The sequence below is a fragment of the Mobula birostris genome, chromosome 8 (assembly GCF_030028105.1).
Source record: "Mobula birostris isolate sMobBir1 chromosome 8, sMobBir1.hap1, whole genome shotgun sequence".
NCBI classification, from domain to species: Eukaryota; Metazoa; Chordata; class Chondrichthyes; order Myliobatiformes; family Myliobatidae; genus Mobula; species Mobula birostris.
This window is the reverse complement of record NC_092377.1, coordinates 86,398,489-86,417,467: the sequence shown is the minus strand read 5'-3', so window position 1 is coordinate 86,417,467 and position 18,979 is coordinate 86,398,489. Positions and strand designations below refer to the sequence as shown.

General features: G+C 38.0%; 1 protein-coding gene across 14 annotated transcripts in view; it reads right to left on the bottom strand.

Moving 5' to 3' along the window:
- The window catches only part of ralgapa2 (Ral GTPase activating protein catalytic subunit alpha 2), a 560,288-nt gene that overhangs the window by 214,691 nt on the left and 326,618 nt on the right, over positions 1 to 18,979 (bottom strand). For 7 of the 14 annotated variants that reach the window (XR_011886861.1, XM_072265566.1, XM_072265565.1 and 4 more), the window contains exons 33-35: positions 17,704 to 18,502; positions 4,564 to 4,635; positions 1,261 to 1,384 (exon numbers count right to left, since the gene is read on the bottom strand). Coding sequence is in view for 10 of the 14 variants with exons in the window: in XM_072265566.1 (XP_072121667.1) it covers positions 1,261 to 1,384; positions 4,564 to 4,635; positions 17,704 to 18,502 (995 nt within the window). In the remaining 4 variants the exon portion in view is untranslated. The other 7 variants (XR_011886862.1, XR_011886863.1, XM_072265570.1 and 4 more) reach the window with 7 other exon arrangements.

Below are 18,979 nucleotides of genomic sequence, written 5' to 3'. Positions count from 1 at the left end.
AGATCAGCACAATTTTTATTCTGAATATTTATTCCTGACAGTCTTTGAACAGTTTCATGGGTTAAGATTTTTCTGCTAAATAGCAAAGAAAAGGTTCGACGTTAAGTCCATTAACTGGAGTTCTTTCTATCACATAAATTTTAATTCTATTGATATTAATCTTTGCATTCAATCCATAATACTTCCAATTTGACAAGAACTTAGTCCCATTCCAATCTAAGCAGTAGAATAAATTTTGAACAAATTTTCTAGGGGAAAATTCAAATATAGCACCTGTGAAGTTTCTATATGTGCAGAATGTTACAGCAACATCCGTGTTAATAAGAAAAAATGGTAACATCTTATACTTTGCTAATGGTCATTGCAGCAGCATTGCAGCTATCCCATAACTCCAGTATTCTGGGTTCAATTTTAATCTCTGGTAGGAATCTGAACATCTTTTCCATGTCTGTATGGGATATCAGAAGTGTTCTGGTTATCTAGCAAGTTCCAAAGATGTGCTGGTTCGCAGGTTAATTCCAGGTGTGAGAAAATGGGTTTACCTTAAGGCAGATCAGCACCAATCAAACCCTAGTGTCCAGTCTGGGCGGTGTTCTTCTAGATCCCACCACCATCAACCCCCCCCCCCCCACCTCACCAGCCCAAGTCAAAAAGAAGTAGTGTTCACAGATGCTTTAATAATCTGCTTCACAACAGAACATGATTGAAGTGGCACACATCACACATCATTGGACTTTATTGCACATGTCTAGGGCTCTCCTTGTTCGCACAACAGGTGCACAGAGGACTCAGAATGAACATTTGCGTGAGCTACAGTATCTGATTTCCAAATATGTTTAATACCAAATTGTGCCATTATTGAATTCAATTTCTAGGCGTCAGTAGTTTCGAGTCTGATTTAAAGCAGAGAGGATCATTTTTAAAGCCATTGCTCAACAATCCACCTAAGTATTCCACCACTCTGCAAGGATCTGAACCTACTAATTAATCATGAATGAAATTGGTTAAGGCCAGACAGAGAAGATACAGCAAGCATTTTTGGATAGTGAAGACATAAAATAGATTACTTAAGTTAAATATTTGATGGACCTTAATAAATCAAAGAATGATGAAAACATCAAATCATTTTAAGTAGTTAATTTACTATTATATCATTGTTATGAAGTCATACATTTCAATTGAGATTTGCTTAAGTAACAGAAACAAAGCAGGTATTGTTATGAAATTATCTAACGCATTCTAGGAAGAATCACACTATACCTCCCAGCCTAGTCCAGAGACAAAATTTTCATAGGCTTGACTTCCTCCAGTGTTTGAGAGAATTGAGCACTTGTCTTCCTGTCCTTCCATGATATAAAACACTGCAATCTTATGAGTTTCCCGACTTGAAGAGAACAAAATACGAATTTACATCAGTTTTGACAAGCACATTTTTTACCTCATTAGCTTTTGTCAGATTAGAAACAAAAGTATAAAATTATTATTTGTGTTGACATTATGTTTGTACACCAATAGATATTCTCACAACTTACAAAGGATCTAGTTAATATATCATGATTGTTAACTGGATTCTCATACTACATATAGCTACATTACTATACTGAAAGAATGCTGGCGCAAAAGTATAGCAACACATAAGCACTGTAAGTTCAATTTTTATTTTCTAAACCACAGAGGGTAAAAGAAATATAGTTTCAAAAATGTTTATTGCAGTGAAAGCGAAATACAACATTAACATCCCACAATCTTTAGAATAACTTTTAAAAATCATGCATTTAATTGAACTGCTATTCCAATACATCATGCACATGTTTTATTAGTATATTATTCACACATTAACTAACAAAATAATTTGGTATTTTTCTGGATGTTGCTGACACATGAACAACTTGGATAAAATTGCTCATGATTTAATCAGTCAAAACTAGCTGCTCTATGCTTCGGAATGACATTTTACCAGGACAGAGATTTTTTTTTTGGAAAAATTGCTCATATATTCCCTTGACCAAAGCAATACATGTACTGATGTCAAAATAATAACCAGTTTTGATAACGAAAATTGGCTATGTTACAGCTTTAAGCCCTGAGAATGAATGTATATCAATTCTGAGGAATGTAAAATCATTAAAATAGTGAAGCTATATTTTATTTGATGTTCTTTATTCACTTCCAAAAATGATCCCTTGGAGGTCAGTAACTTTTGATCCTCACTCAAATGGCTATGACTCTTAGCAGTGGTTACCACATTTTGAAACCAAAGGAGATCCCAATGATACTTAACCCAACTAGGGCATGTATGGCCGTGGCTGCTAAATAAAGAACAGGTGCAAGTCGTACTCTCAAAATGTAACCCACTCTTCCACTCAAATACAGTGTGATGGAGCTGACTGTAATAATTAAAACATTTCATCTTGGAAGGAGCACTGTCATCAAGATAACCAAATTAAAATGTTATCTTTTCACTCCTAAGGTTTGACTGTTGGATGAAAATTTTCAAAAAAGTTATACACATATATCAACACTGCTACCCCACGAGGTTTACTTGCCTCAGCACTGAACTGACTCAAGTTGCGGCCTGCAACCATTGGCACTTGCCTGAGTGCTGAACCGGCTCTGAGGCTCTGGCCTGCAGCTATCGGGTTCCTGGACCGGCTGAACTGGCTCCGTGGCTGTGGACTCTCTTTCGGAGATGCTACGGTTCCTGTTCTGTGTGTTATTTGTTGAATGTTTTTATTGTTAGCACAATTTGTTCATTTTTCACACATTGGGTGCCTGGTGGTCTTTGTTATGTAGGGTTTTTAAGAAAAATGGATTCTATTGTGTTTCATTGTTTTGTGGCTGTCTGCAAGAAGATGAATCTCAAAGTTGTAAATAGTACACATACTTTGATAATACATGTTCTTCAAACTTTGAACAATAAAGCAATAACGGTGGGGCATTTCTTATTGTAAGAATTGGCTAGAATACTAGTAAAACTGCCTGATGCAAGGGTTACTTATTCAACTGGATTTAGGTATATTTTTGCAGTTAATGTTTGGTGCATCATCAAGTAATGAAAGATTGCCTGAGCTGTCTTAGAACACACTACATTATAATTAGGTTGAATGCAAGAAGTGAAGAGAGAAAATAAGGAATGAGCAGAAGCACATATGAATTGAAAGGCAAACAATAAAAAGATCTAAATGGTAATGCATAGAAAAGTTGGCAAAAGAATCCTCACCAAAAACAACTGCTACATTTCTCTTTTCTCTATCCTACTTTCTGGGAGAGGATACAGGAGATTGAAAGCCCACATATCTAGACTTAAGAACAGGTTTCTTCCCGACTGCTATCAGACTTCTGAATCAATTCCCTCTTTCACACCTCTTTCCCAACGGTGCTGCCATATTATAGTACTCTTAGTTCTATCTCACGCGATTATTTTCACTTCAGCATATTTTGCACAATTTCAGAGTGCACTACAACCTTTGCACTTTTATATTATTATTGGCATGTCTACCACTTACTTTGTGAGCTTCATGCGAACAAGGAACTTCATTGCATTCTGGTGTATGTAATGAAATAATCTAATCTTTACAAAGGTACAGGGGAACTAAGTTAACAGTTGTGTCACAAAAAGTTGCAAATTTAGAATTGCACTGAAAGGAGGAAGGCAGTGACAAGCATAAATAGAACTTTGTCATAATTTTCAGAGGCAGGTATTTTAATTACTAAACCCACGGGAAAATAAGATAAAATAGTGGAGGTGATTACTATTAAATTACTGATGTTATTTAAATCCGAGGAATTGACTATTTATAATAATCCAACCTGCATTTGCTGAACCTAGCCTGATCATCAGTTCGTACTTAGACAAACTTTACTGTTTAGCTGTACTACATAAAAATACATATTATTGGAATCAAAATCAATTGTAATTTTCAGAAATGTGTGATAGCGATACCAAAAGAACTGAAATATAAACCCTAACATCTTGTGACATCTGTACATCAAAAAAAAAGCATGATAATTGCTAGCAGTTTCAAATGAAACTTCACAAGTGCCAAGTTTGGGATTTCCACAGAAGCGAAATATCCTGAGTTTATTGGTTTTCTTACCCCAATGATTTCTCAACTGTTCTACATTTTAGTGTTAACATGGTCTTCTTCCCCTTATTTTGAACAATATTTTAAGTAGATTGTTAACAGTTTTCAGATAGTAATGAAATTTATGGTAAGAGATTCAGATGGTTTGTGGAAAGCAACAGAGGATAGTTGGAATCCGGAATGTGCTGCCTGAGAAGACAGTGGAGGCAAGTACTCCTACAACATTTAAGCAGCATCCAGATGAGCACTTGAATTGCTAAGTCATGGAAGGTTATGGAACAAGTGCTGGTAAATGGGATTAGTACAGATAGGGACTTGATAGTTGGCATGAACACACTGGCTTAACAGGCCTGTTTCTGTACTGTAAGATCCTATTATTTAATTAGAAAGATTCAAAGATATCCAGTTTCTTCAACTGCTGGGAAAGCCAGTAAGCACAACTCTATAATATATTCATCAAATTATGTTATATACTTACCATTGCCTTGAATCCAAATTTTTTAGTTCCCTTAGCAGTTTTGAGTTTTTCTTTAGAAGGTGGAAACTGTTCCTTAAAATAAAAGATATATTTGACCAAAAATTGAATGAGAAATAATTTTCTTAACAAGAACTAATACATTATTTAGAAAATGGAAGTTTAAAAAAATGACATTGACAATTCAAAATTCAGATGTAAATGTGAAAGCACAAGATGTGAAAGTTTTGAACTTCAATATCCTTACAAATTCAGAAACATAACTAGAATTTACTTTCACCCTGTAATTAAACTCTAGGTGCCTGTTTCACTTCACTCTGGAGTCTAACGGCAAGACTGAGAGTGGAAGAGAATCTGAGATATTTTAGGAAAGGAATTCCAGGGATTATAACCAAGGCAGAGCAACCAATGATACATTGAACAAAATTGGAGACGTAAAAAAGGGATGAACTGGATAATGTTTGAAATCGGAAAGATTCATAGGGCCAATGAAGGTTACAGAGCCAGTGATGAGCAAGGTGGTTGAGAAACTAGAAAATAAGGATGAAATAAAAAAAACACAAAATGTTGGGGGACCAGGACCATTGGAGCTACTCAGTTGTGATTGGCGAACTTGGTGGAAAAGTTGTCTACTATAAGCCTACTGACTCTCACAGCTATCTGGACTATTCCTCTTCTCACCCTGTCTCTTGCAAAAATGCCATCCCTTTCTCACAATTCCTCCATCTCCACCGCATCTGCTCTCAGGATGAGGCTTTTCATTCCAGGACAAAGGAGATGTCCTCCTTTTTGAAAGAAAGGGGCTTCCCTTCCTCCACCATCAACTCTGCTCTCAAACGCATCTCCCCCATTTTACACACATCTGCTCTCACTCCATCCTCCCGCCACCCCACTAGGAATAGGGTTCCCCTTGTCCTCACCTACCACCCCACCAGCCTCCGGGTCCAACATATAATTCTCCGTAACTTCCGCCACCTCCAACGGGATCCCACCACTGAGCATATCTTTCCCTCCCCTCCCCCACTTTCCGCAGGGATCGCTCCCTACGCGACTCCCTTGTCCATTTGTCCCCCCCCATCCCTCCCCACCGATCTCCTTCCTGGCACTTATCCTTGTAAGCGAAACAAGTGCTACACATGCCTTTACACTTCCTCCCTCACTACCATTCAGGGCCCCAGACAGTCCTTCCAGGTGAGGTGACACTTCACCTCAGAGTCGGCTGGGGTGATATACTGCGTCCGGTGCTCCCGATGTGGCCTTCTATATATTGGCGAGACCCGATGCAGACTGGGAGATCGTTTCGCTGAACACCTATGCTCTGTCTGTCAGAGAAAGCAGGATCTCCCAGTGGCCACACATTTTAATTCCACGTCCCATTCCCATTCTGATATGTCTATCCACGGCCTCCTCTACTGTAAAGATGAAGCCACACTCAGGTTGGAGGAACAACACCTTATATTCCGTCTGATGGCATGAACATTGACTTCTCAAACTTCTACTAATACCTCACTTCCCCCTCGTACCCCATCTGTTATTTATTTATATACACACATTCTTTTTCTCTCTCTCCTTTTTCTCCCTCTGTCCCCCTCACTATACCTCTTGCCCATCCTCTGGTTCCCCCCCCCTTTTCTTTCTCCCTAGGCCTCCTGTCCCATTTCCCATTTGCCAATCAACTGTCCAGCTCTTGGCACCATCCCTCCCCCTCCTGTCTTCTCCTATCATTTTGGATCCCCCCCTCCCACTTTCAAATCTCTTACTAGCTTTTCTTTCAGTTAGTCCTGACGAGGGGTCTCTGCCCAAAACATCCACTGTACCTCTTCCTAGAGATGCTGCCTGGCCTGCTGTGTTCAACAGCAACTTTTATGTGTGTTGGTGGAAGAGAGTTCAGATGCATGATATTTCCCTTGGGTGGAAATATAAAACCAAAGGGGAGTCTCAAGATAAGGACTTGAGCATTTTGGACTGAGATGTAGTGGAAAAAAAATAGTTTCAGCTACAAATGCACAGAATCAAGAATTACGTTAAGTAATATTACAGTTGTGAATACAAGCTCTGCAGTAATGGAAAAGGTATGGGTTGGAAAGTTCAAACCAAGAGCAAATATAACCCCTAGGTTATGATTAGTCTTTTTCAGTTTCAGAATATTGCAAGGAAGTAACAAAATTAGTGGTTAATATACAGAGCTAACAGTCACCTTGACAATTACTTTGGACTTCTCAGTATTCCATAATGAAAGTTTTGCTGATCTAATGCTGCATATCAGCCAAAAGACGACTTGCAAGTAATAAGACAAAGAGAGCCATTAACCATCTCCGCAGATCATGGTTATTTAGGGATGGCATATAATGCAAGCTTGACCAAAGCCTGAATCCTATGAACAAATCAAATACATAAAATATATCCGAACCATTTGGGCAGCTGTGGGGAGAAGAATGGAGGAGCTGATACAAAACTTTGTGAGGGGGAGCTAGATGACATTAACCTACCACCTACCTGTAGAACCTGGCAACGTGCTGTTGTATGTTGCCGCCAAGGGACTATGTACAAGTGAAATCTTTGGGTTGGACGGGGAACATCAGAAATAATACTGTCAAAGAAGAGGAGAGAAAAAAAAACTATTGAAACTCTAACCCAGCTGGCAGACTTGATGGGATGAACGGTCTGATTCTGCTTCTATGTCTTATGGTAAATGAACTTTGAGGGTTCTAGACACAGAGAACTAAAGGAGAGGAACATTTTAAAATCATTACGTAGGATTTATCTTGTGACTTGATATGGAACATTTTGATAAAGTACACATCTCTATGGATTAAGTGCTAATTCATCTGTAGGAACCCACTTTGTTTTCTTGTATCCACCTCCAATTGACTATGATTTGGGGAACTATTAAAATTCAAGTCTATCTAATTTAATGAGTTAATAGCTTGCAACATGCAAGCCATGCAACATGCATCTCATGTTGCCATGCAAAAGACTAAAGAACAGGTAATTTAAATGAGGGTTGTCCAGTGTTTGAATCTTCCAGTTTAAAACCAAGAAGTGATTATGTTAGCATGCGTGTGGGTATTGGTAGTACTTATCACTGAGTACACAGTTCCAGTGAAAACTGCTGAATTCCATTAATATAGAATTAATTTGGAAGCCATTAGAAATGATCCTAATAACCAGGCCATCATCCTCTGTTTTCTCTTATTACATCAGTATCTGAGACTTCTGGTGAATTGTGATGCCAGTTTCTACTTCAAATCTGTGAACAAAAATCAGCTAGTCACAAATGGTATCATTAGCACTTGTCTTTCACAATATAACATTCACGAATTCTGTAGCGGATTTAATATTTCATTAATACTTGAGTAATATTGTAAATATATTGTTTGATTATTCTTTTTTTTAATATAATTCATTATGGATCAAGTCAAAAAGTATGTGAATGGCATTCATCATGCTACCACCACATCATAAGTGAGGGCTTCACTAAAGTAAAACAAAGTAGACACGTTTGTCCTGAGGTCCCATGTTTTTCTTTCAATTCATTTCCAGAGTTACAAAACATAACAGTGGCGACAAGGTAGTTTTAAATCAAACCACAGACAACTACCTAACTGATGAAGCAGAACACGCTTTTTTCTTCAAAAGGGGACAGAGATGTAAGAACTTTAAAAAAGGCAGAAAATGGACAAAATTCATGGTTAAACAATACAATGAGTACAGGGTGATAATAACAGATAACTAGGTGATGAATACTGAATGAACTGAGCCATATTTGAAGCAAGTGGAATTAGCTGATGAAAAGTGATGCCAGTTTTGCTGAGTGTAATAGGTGGAAAAGCATGCAGTTTGACTGCTCCAACCAAACCAGTTGGATTGAGCTTTGCTGATATCATGAAAGTATGCAGCAACATTTAGAACCAAAACCATCGTTGATTGCAGAATGCTTTAGGTTTCATAGGCAGAATCAAAAGAAAGGGGAGTCCACTTCAGCATACATGAGAGAAAGTTTCCCTATTATGTTAGGGATGATCCAAAGGGAAACGAGAAACGGCCCCACATTGTCTCATGTCTGCATGGCAATCCAAAATGGCTTGAATGTGCAGCAGAAACTCCAGTTCCTTCATTTTTGCCAGGGCTGAGATGAACTTGCCCTTGATAGGGTTGCCTTATGTGGAGATTGTGAGTTGTACCATCCAACAACTCAGAGATTATAAGCTGGAAAACTACCCACCATGGATCAGAACTGAAGAAGCCTCCCGGGTGAGTGGCAAAATGTCTTCTAGACAACACAGCAAGTCCAGTTGCCTTGATTTACTATTGCTTGATCTAGGTGTGGTCAATATGAAAGCACTGGCTCGAAGCTTTGTCTGGTGGCCTGGGACAGATCAGCAGATCAAAAAGCTTGCCATGCACAGTTTAGGATGCCAATGTGTCCAGAAAATGCCAAAAGCTTGGCTTCTCCATGCCTGGGAATTGCATTGCGCTGGCAGAGGAGTCATGTGGATTTTGCTGGACCGTACATGGGCCAAATTTCTTGGTAGCAATGGATGCAGGTACAAAGTGTCCCGAAGTGCTCTCAATAGCCTCTACTACAGCCTCTCACACTGTCAATATGTTGAGAAGCCTCTTCTCAAGGACTCATGTTCCAGAACACTTAATTAATGACAATGTACCATAGTTCGCAGTGGAAAAGTTTCAGTCATTCCTGAAAATGGGTGGAATAAGACTTCTTATATCTACACCATACCACTCAGCTACAAATGGCTTGGTGGAAATATTTGCCCAGAGTCTAAAGGATGCACTGCGAGCAATGTCAGCAGAACATACTACACCAACACTGAACCAGAAGCTCACCAATTTCCTCACTGCATATCGCAATACAGCACACTTCACAACCAACAAATCACCAGCTTCTGGGTCGTCCCTTGTGCTCATGCTTGGAGCTGCTCAAATCCAATCTCAGGAGGAGTATGCAGGACAAACTGCTGAGACAAATTGAAGGCTCCTCAAACAAGGAGTTTTGACGTTTCACTCCTGGACAAACAGTCCTGGCGAGGGACTACGGTGGTCATCAAAAATCAGTACTTGGAAAGATTAAGGACAGTACAGGATCCTTACATACCTTGCATCTGGTGTCATCTGGAGACAAGACGTTGATTAGTTGAGGACAGCAGAGTCAACTGTTAGAGAAGAAAGGTGTTCAGAGTTGGCAGAACCTCCCACCTCCTTGTCAGGAAAGATGTTATCCCACAAGAGTAAGAAATCCTCCACAGTGATTAAAGCTTTATGTCTGAATGGGACCATCTAAAATTCACTATGCTGTGGATGTTTATATAGTACTTGTTAAATAAACAACTCCTCTACTCGCTATACACCCAAGACTGTATTACTGTGCACAACTCCAATCTGCTGATCAAATTTGCAGATGACATGACATTGATAGGCCTTACTTCCTATCTAGGCCTTACTTCCTTTTATATATTATTAGTTTCTGGAGTTACAAAACATAACAAATTTAATAAAAACAGAAGGCAAAATGGATCTTAATCTTTTGGTTTTCTCGGTATTTGTTCAACCACGGCAACTGTTGCTTATTCTAAAACTCTTGGACTAGAGTTCTCAGCTTCTGAACGTGCGAGTTGTCAACTGTACATTATTAACAGGTAAAAAGCCACATGTTAATAAACAGAAGGGTAAAGATTCAACTTTGTTGTCAGTTATTTACAAAATTGTAATTCAAGACTTGATGAATTCTTGAATAATATTGCCTATGTAACTGGAATCCATTTTTTAAAATTGAACAATGGTATCGTTAATTAAAAGAATTTTTTTCTTTAATGAAAGATCTTATTTAACTGTACTATAAGCTTACAACACATTTCATATATCAACATTAGCTTATTATCCAACAAACATCTAATTCAAACATTACGCATTCCCTGATACTTGTATAGCAATGAGTACAATTGAAATTTTTGATTGAGCCTAAATGCATGCTTGTTTCCAAGGGGAACAATTTGCAAATTCAATATTAATTAAACAATTATGAAACAATGAAACATTATGTTTATTGTCTGAGTGAGTTATACCAGTCATCATAAAATAGATGCAGAGATTGTATTTATACTGTGATATATTTTAAATTATTTTAAGGATATTGAAAGGTTGCAGAGTATTTGAGTATTCTATGCACAGCGCAATTCCACCCGGTCACAGAAAGAAACCCTGCCTATACATCTTGAGACACAGCAGCAATTGAAGCATTATTTGCATTGTCAGATGTTAGTTACTTCTATCTCCTTATATGACTCAATTAATGCAATGAGTTATCATACCACTTGTAAACATATGTCCTGGTTGACAGATTCATATCATTTTCAAACATGCCTGGAACTGTGTGCAGTAATTTGAAGGAACTTTTGTTGTGTGCATTATAATTTGTTTTAAAATAATGTATTAATTAAATGGACTATAAAACAATGTTTTCACCTGTTACCTAGTGCTGAATAAAGAGGCTCCTATTAATGAAATTAATGTTTATGTATCAGTTTTAAGCATTTATATTTACATCACTTGACTCTGGCACTTTCATATTGGCAAAAGCAATTAATAACAGCTTGCAGTCTCCTTAAATGAAATATTGGAAAGATTGAAGCATTTTCTCCCAGGCCCTACTGCAAACTCGATTCCCTAATCACTCACTACAATCCTCTCCTTAGCAACCACCTGAAACTGAAAGAGACATTTAGTAGTTTAGTTTTATACTTAATCTCTAGGTGACAGACACATGCTGTTCATAAATTTGCTTAATTCTACCTCTACATTGTCCAACTCTGCCTTTGTTTCTGCTCCTTTACCAATGAAACCCTCATCAACGTCTTTATCATCTTTCTAGCTTATTTTTTTTTACTGTTTCCCTGCTGTCCTTGCTCATAAGCTTCATATCATTCAAAATTCTACTGCCTGGTCCAACTCGCACTGAATGTTCTTCACCAATCCTGCCGGACCTATGGTACATGAATTCTGGAGCAATGTTTTGATATCAATATTTTCACCCTGTTTTTCCATTCTCTTTGTTGCCTCCTTTATCTGTCTTGGTAACCTACACCAGCTCTACAATCAGTACTCCAAAAATAAATCTCCTGTTAAATGCCTTGGAATGTTTTGCTCTTTGAGGAAGTGCCATATAAATGTTAACCGTCATCGTTTCTATTTACTTGCATCCAGTAGTAGAATGTGAACTTACAGATTGGAAAATTAAATTAACAAATGCACAAATGCGTGGCACTATTTGACTTGAAGCAAGAGATGCAACATTCTTTACAACATTAGAAAACTTGGTAAATTGGTTTATTATTGTCACATGTACTGAGGTACAGTGAAATTTTATCTGACATACCGTCCATACAATTCATCACACCAGTGCAAATGAGTATCTTTCAACAGTGGTAGCAGGAATCATTTGGAAAAAGAACTGACAAAAATGTCAATGACATTTTATCCTTTCAGGATAGGCAATAACTGGTAGCCTTGCCAGTGCATCCACAACCTGAAAAATGAATAAATATATAACTCCCTCTTGTTGTGCGACCTTCCTGTGATGTAGTGCAAGTCACCTTTTTGTAAAATCAATTAACAGAGGAAAGCGGAAAAAGGAACCTGAGCATATTGTACACAAAACAACAGATGGCCAAGGATTGTATTACAGGTACATGCAGTCCCTGAAAAGATTTATTTTGTATTTAGCCTTGTAGCTGTGCTATTATTGCATTCACTAATCTTAAACTAAAGACTTGAAATTCATCCATTAATTTTACTTCGTATAATACATTTTGTGAAGGACATTTGGAAGGAAAATGGAGAGAAATGCTCAGAAAATTTTATGTTTTTGCAGGAGAAAATTAAACAAATACACTGACCTGAACTTCCAATAATTTGCAAATTAATACTTCTTTTAAACCACTTATCCCACCAGTCATTGTCATTTACTCCACTCTGAAGGCATAATCAGCAGTTTTGGAGTATTGCTTATGGATGATCACAAGCAGATGAAAAAGGAGATGCAGAAAAAAAAACTAGCTGATTCCAATTCAATTTCCTGACTGTCTTCCAACATGGGATGTCAACTTTACCACACCCATCAGTGGAACTGCAGCATTGTTTCTAATGAATGCACCTCATAACCAATTGGTCAATATTTAACAGAATGCAAATCAATTCCAAAGATTTCCCTCAGCTAGTTTACATTTACCATCTTTCCTTACAACTGAAGAGGAACCTAACTGGCCCACAGTGTCATTAAAATGGCCAATTATTTTAATTCCTATCCCATTCCTGTTCTCACATGAAATCCACAACCCACTTTTATGTCACGATGAGGCCACTCTCAGTATGGAGGAACAACACCTCATATTCCACCTTGGTAGTCTCCAACCTGATGGCATGAACATCAATTTCTCCTTCCAGCACTTTTTTCTTTTCCCTTCCCCTATCCCTTATCTTCTATTCCCCATTCCGGCCTCTTACCTCTTCTCCTCACTCACCAATCACCCACCCGTCCCCCCTGGTGCCCCTCCTTTCTTCCCTTTCGCCCAAGATCCATTCTCCTTTCCTATCATATTCCTCCTTCTCCAGTCCTTTACTTTTCCCACCCACCTGGCTTCAACTATCACCTTCTAGCTTGTCCTCCCTTCCCTCCCCTACCTTTTTATTCTGGCATGTCCTCCATAAGAACATCAGACTTAGGAGCAGAATTAGGCCATTCAGCCCATCGAGTCTGTTCCGTCATTCCATCATGGCTGATCCCGGATCCCACTCAACCCCATACACCTGCCTTCTTGCCATGCCGACCGATGAGGAAATGACCAACTTCCGCCTTAAATATACGCACAGACTTGGCCTCCACTGCAGTCTGTGGCAGAACATTCCACAGATTTACTACACTCTGGCTAAAAAAAATTCCTCCTTACCTCAGTTCTAAAGGGTCACCCCTCAGTTTTGAGGCTGTGCCCTCTAGCTCTGGATACACCCACCATTGGAAACATCCTCTCCATATCGACCCTATCTAATCCTTTCAACATTTGGTAGGTTTCAATGAGATCCCCCTGCATTCTTCTAAATTCCTCATAATATAGACCCAGAGCTACCAAACACTCCTCATATGTTAACACATCCTTTCTGAGATACAGGGCAAAACTGTTGACAATACTGCAAGTGTGGCCTGACTAAAGTCTTATAAAGGCCCAGTATTATCTCCTTGCTTTTATGTTCTTATTCCCCTTGAAATAAAGGCCAACATTGTATTTGCCTTCTTTACCACAGATTCAACCTGTAAATTAACCTTCCTGGAGTCTTGCATAAGGGCTCCCAAGTCCCTCTGCCCCTCTGATGTTTGAACCTTTTCCCCATATAGATAATAGTCCGCACTATTGTTTGTTTTACCAAAATGCATTGTCATACATTTCCCAACACTGTATTCCATCTGCCAGTATTTTGCCCATTCTTCCAATTTCTCCAAGTCCTGCTGCAATCGCATTACTTCCTCAGCACTACCTACCCCTCCACCTACCTTCATATCATCTGCAAACTTTGTCACAAAACCATCAATTCCATTATCTAAATCATTGACAAACAATGTGAAAAGCAGCGGTTCCAATACTGACCCTTTGAGGAACACCATTAGTCACCAGGAGACAACCAAAAAAGGCCCCTTCCTTTACAGTCCTAACGAAGGGTCTCAGCCTGAAATGTCAACAGTTTATTTGTTTTCATAGATGCTGTCTGACCTGTTGAGTCCCTCCAGCATTCTGCATGTGTTGCACTGTGTCTATGCTATTTCTCATAGTAATTATATAGGGCTCACACCTGACATATTGCCCTATACTCTAATCTTCATCATCTGCCCAGTAACTTCATCTTGATATTTCTACTATCTACTATCACTATGGACAGCTTACAGCAGCCAATTAACCTATCATCCAGCAAAGATTTGGGATTAACATATCAAGGCACCCAAGGGAAACTCAGGTGGTTGTGAGGAGAGTGTGCATGGACAGCTCCGATGGTCCAGATCAAACCCAAATGGATCAACATTCATTTGCCACTTATTTTTCATAGAAATTTTACTGTGTAGGTGCACAGTGGGGTGATGCTACTCAATATAATTTCTAAGCAAATGACTTTGTAGGTCAACATACAAACTGGTTATTTAACAACTGAACCTGAGTTAAACAACCTCCTAGGGCACTTAGCTAACAGTGGGTTATGCAGCATTTTAAAATCTTGGCAATCTAAATATGAAGTGATGAAGAGGACGGTGGAGAATTATAAATAAATAAATGGATGTTGTGAGATGACCAAAACATATTTTTGTCAGAATACAAGATCTGAACAATAATGTGAAAGATCCAGGATACTTAAATAATCCTGCTTAACAAAAGATATAAGACACTGCATTGCACTCTAGAGAATGCCTTCAGGAATTTGAAGAAAATTAGATATATAAAGAACAAAGGAAACAAAAGATAATTGGAATGGTATATGGCATCAAAGGCCCTTTATTTATGTAAGATACAAATATACATCTATCCCTGACAGATGGGGAATTCAACTAATTAAATCTGATTTTTTTGTTGTAATAAAAAAGTCAGTAACAGTAACAAAATGAAACTAATGAATTGTTTTAAAAATCTATTTACCCTCCTTTTTCTAAACCCACAATGTGGTTAATTCTTCATTGGTTCCCAAATTAAAGACAAATGATAAACATTAGTGTAAGCAGTGAGGTGTCGATGGCTGAACAAACCAGCACGGTAACAGAGTGATTAGTGTAATGCTAGTACAGTGCTAGCAACCTGGGTTCATTTCCGCAACTGCCTGCAAGGAGTTTGCACTGGCTCTCCATGACTGTGTGGATTTCCTCTGGCAGCTTCCACATTCCAAAGGTGTAAGGTAAGTTAATTGTTATCATAGATTAATTGGAGACATTGGAGTTGTGTGATGAGGGCTCATTGGGTCGTCAGGGTCCGTTACTTTCCTGTATCTCAAAATAAATGTTTAAAAAGTGCAGAAGAGTACCAGAGATGAAACAAAATTGAGAGGGATGTTGTGTATAATATTATGGCTTTCCAGTTTACTAAGAGAAAAAGAATAGCCAAATAAAAACTGGGCTCTCTAAAAATAGAGGTGGGTGATTTGCAACTGCAAAACAAAAACAAACAAAAAAAAAGGATATTACAGACTTGCTCACCTAATTAATATCAGCTTTCATAACACAGAAGGAGGATAGTGTACCAGAAATACAACAAATCAAAGGCATGAACTTAACAGAAGATGTTAAAGAAACTCAGTTGAGAAAACAAGACCAAACACAGACCTCCCTTTAGAGGTACAAATCATCAAATACTTAAGTATAAAAACAGATGTAGATTAGGAAATTACAGATTCTCTGAGCATGATATTCCAAAATTGGAAAATTTCCAACACCCTTTAATTAGGGCAGAAGAAATTAACTTGTAAATTATAACTCTATATGTCTAATGTTAATTGTGGAAATGTTACTGCCACCTTTTGTTATGTAAAGAGTAATTAACCACTTAAACATAAAAACCAAGTGGAAGGAGTCAGCACAGCAGATAAGAGTAATTTAGGATGTAATTACATGAATTTAAAGAACGCATTCAATAAGGGAACACTGACCAAAGTAGAACTGGAAGCAACCTGTTTCATGGGTAGGAAATTGTTTGAAGAAGAAACGAGAATTAACAGAACCATTGATGGTATAGATATGTGGTTCACAATGAAATATTACACCAAAGGGAGGCAATAAGTAATGAACAATGAATAAAGAGGGTGAAATAAATTAATCAAATTAGACATTATTATAAAGAACTTCACTATGAGCACCCCTCCTGCCTGCACAACATGACTCCCTGCTGCCAGGTTTCTGTCATAATTTGGCTCAGTGCTTCCTCATTATAACTTCTGTCCCTAAATATAATGGCATTTGCCTCTACAACATGCTCTCTGATGACACCATTCAGCCACAATGATCTTTTATTCAACTAAAATGCTTTTGGAAAATGTTTTCCAACAGGCAGTTCTGTCCCAAACACAAAATTGTAATGTTACAATAAAGGTCTAAAAGTGCAAGTAGAAAAATTAAATATTTCATTGGAACGTATTCATCCCACAAATTATTTTTAACATCTCGATTTTCCATTTGATGGTCTCTGTCTCCTACTAAACCCTTGATATGTTTCCTCCAAAGCTAAATAGGAAGTCCCCAAATGAGAAATGTGCTAAACAAAAATAGGTGAACTATTTTTCTTCAAATAAAAAAGACACAAGATTACAAAGGCTCTATAAAAAATGTCACATAAGTGTTTCTGAATATATGCACTATTGCATTTAATTTGTTTTCTACACATTCAAAAACAAATTCATTGGGCCACCAAGAGATCGGTATAATTTACCTGATTTATTTTTGATTTTTCAAATGTAAACTAACATTTCACTAGACAAACATACACTCAGAACTTTGTACTAGTATGTCTTGCATTCATGAAATATGATCATTTCCCTAACATGCGAGCTGCTTCTATTTCCAATTTTACTTCCATTTTTAAACTTCTTTGCTCTATAGCTTCGTCTTAATTTTAACCTTATCTCATCAAAATGCCCGTTTATTGTGTGCCCTTCAACAACTCTACTTTCATGCATTTAAAAAGGGAGAAGAATTAGAAGGCGTTCAGAAACAAATCACCTTTATATTTTTAACTTCAGAAGTTTTGATTCAGCAAAATTTCTTATTCATTATTCAATGGTATTCATTTATATTGCACAAAAATACTTGAGAGATCCATCACCACACAACTCAAAAATCTAAGTGATATTGTCCTGTCATATGATCAATGATAAAACTTGTTTCTAATCTACTTATGTCGTAGACTAAACCAATGGAAGCATATATTTATTGAAGAGACTTTAAAAAAAAGAATGAAATTATTAATTTTCACTAAACACAAAAGTGCTCCAGAGATAGGGCTGTGGGAAAGTTGACCAGTATATTGCATGGAGTACTTCCAAAGATTCCCACTGATCTTGGTGACACACTACATTTGAAGACTTTTAGAAGGATTTATAGCTTACCTTCGGTCCCAAGAATTCATTCCCATGTCATTAAGAAACAGTCTACAGTAGTAAAAGGGTGCCTGAGGTTCTTGATGAGTAGATTCTTTTTGACTGGCCACACTCATACAATAATCCTTGCTCCACCTTCTCATGTATTCCTCCTCCTGATTGCTTTGTCTCATTATAGCATCCATGATGTTCTTTTCCTGATCACTGTTCATTCCAACTGGTGGTGGTGCTGGCTCACTGAGTCCCAGTTTTGGATGTGGCAAACATTCTGGACTGGTGTTAACCAAATCTTCAAGCAGCTGATCAAGATTATCTTGCTCTGGTTGACGTGCACTGTAGTCAGGCTTCTGCATGTCACACTGACCATCACCCATAAAAGTAACATTTGTAGAGGGGGGTGCCCTACTGTCTTTAGAACAGTTCACTGGATTGCTAAACGGACAATACAGAATCCGACCATCCCATGAATACTTTCCAGAGATATCACGCACAATCACCCTCACATCTGACGCAGGAAGGCTTGGATCACTACTAGACGTCCTTTCTAACATCATGGTTTCAGCGGGAATTTGAAGATAGGAAATAAGGGTGCTATCATTAAGCACAAAAAGTTGCAAATTTGGGCTTTTGAAAACCTCAGCAGATAGGTCTGATGATTCCACATAAAAGTTGTCATGGTTCTCACTGATGAGGCTATGAAGTATGGCAGGACCTCCTCTGAGTGGATAGTGGCCCAAATGATTAATCAGGTGTGTCATTACCATACGGGCTGTAAGAGGGACCAGCTCCAAACTTCTCCTCTTCTTACCTGTAACAACCAATAGCAAAGGCTATTAAAATATATAAAACAATTCATCTCAATTTTCCTCCATTTATAAAAGTAACAACCTTGGTGTTTATTCTTCTCATTTCCTAGCTTGACCACATTACATCTGTATTTTATAAATCAGATCATTTGAATGGATCTGTCCAAACCATTATATACAGAGCTCCTACAAGATCTCCCACCTTTAAATTTGGGCAAAAATACATAAAAACTTTTGCTAAATCTCAACACCTATCTTCAGGTTTAGCAAACTTTTTGGAATAGCAGCTGCAAAACAGACGACAAGCCTCAATGCTGCCTGGCCAAAGTCTCCATCTACAGTTAACACTCAGGCTTCAAAATCCATAGAGATTCAGACTCTCTTTTGCCACAGTGATCCAGATAGAATGCACACCACCAGCTTTATTCACCTAGTACTCCAAACTGTATGCTTTCATGAAACTGAAATTCATTGCTGGA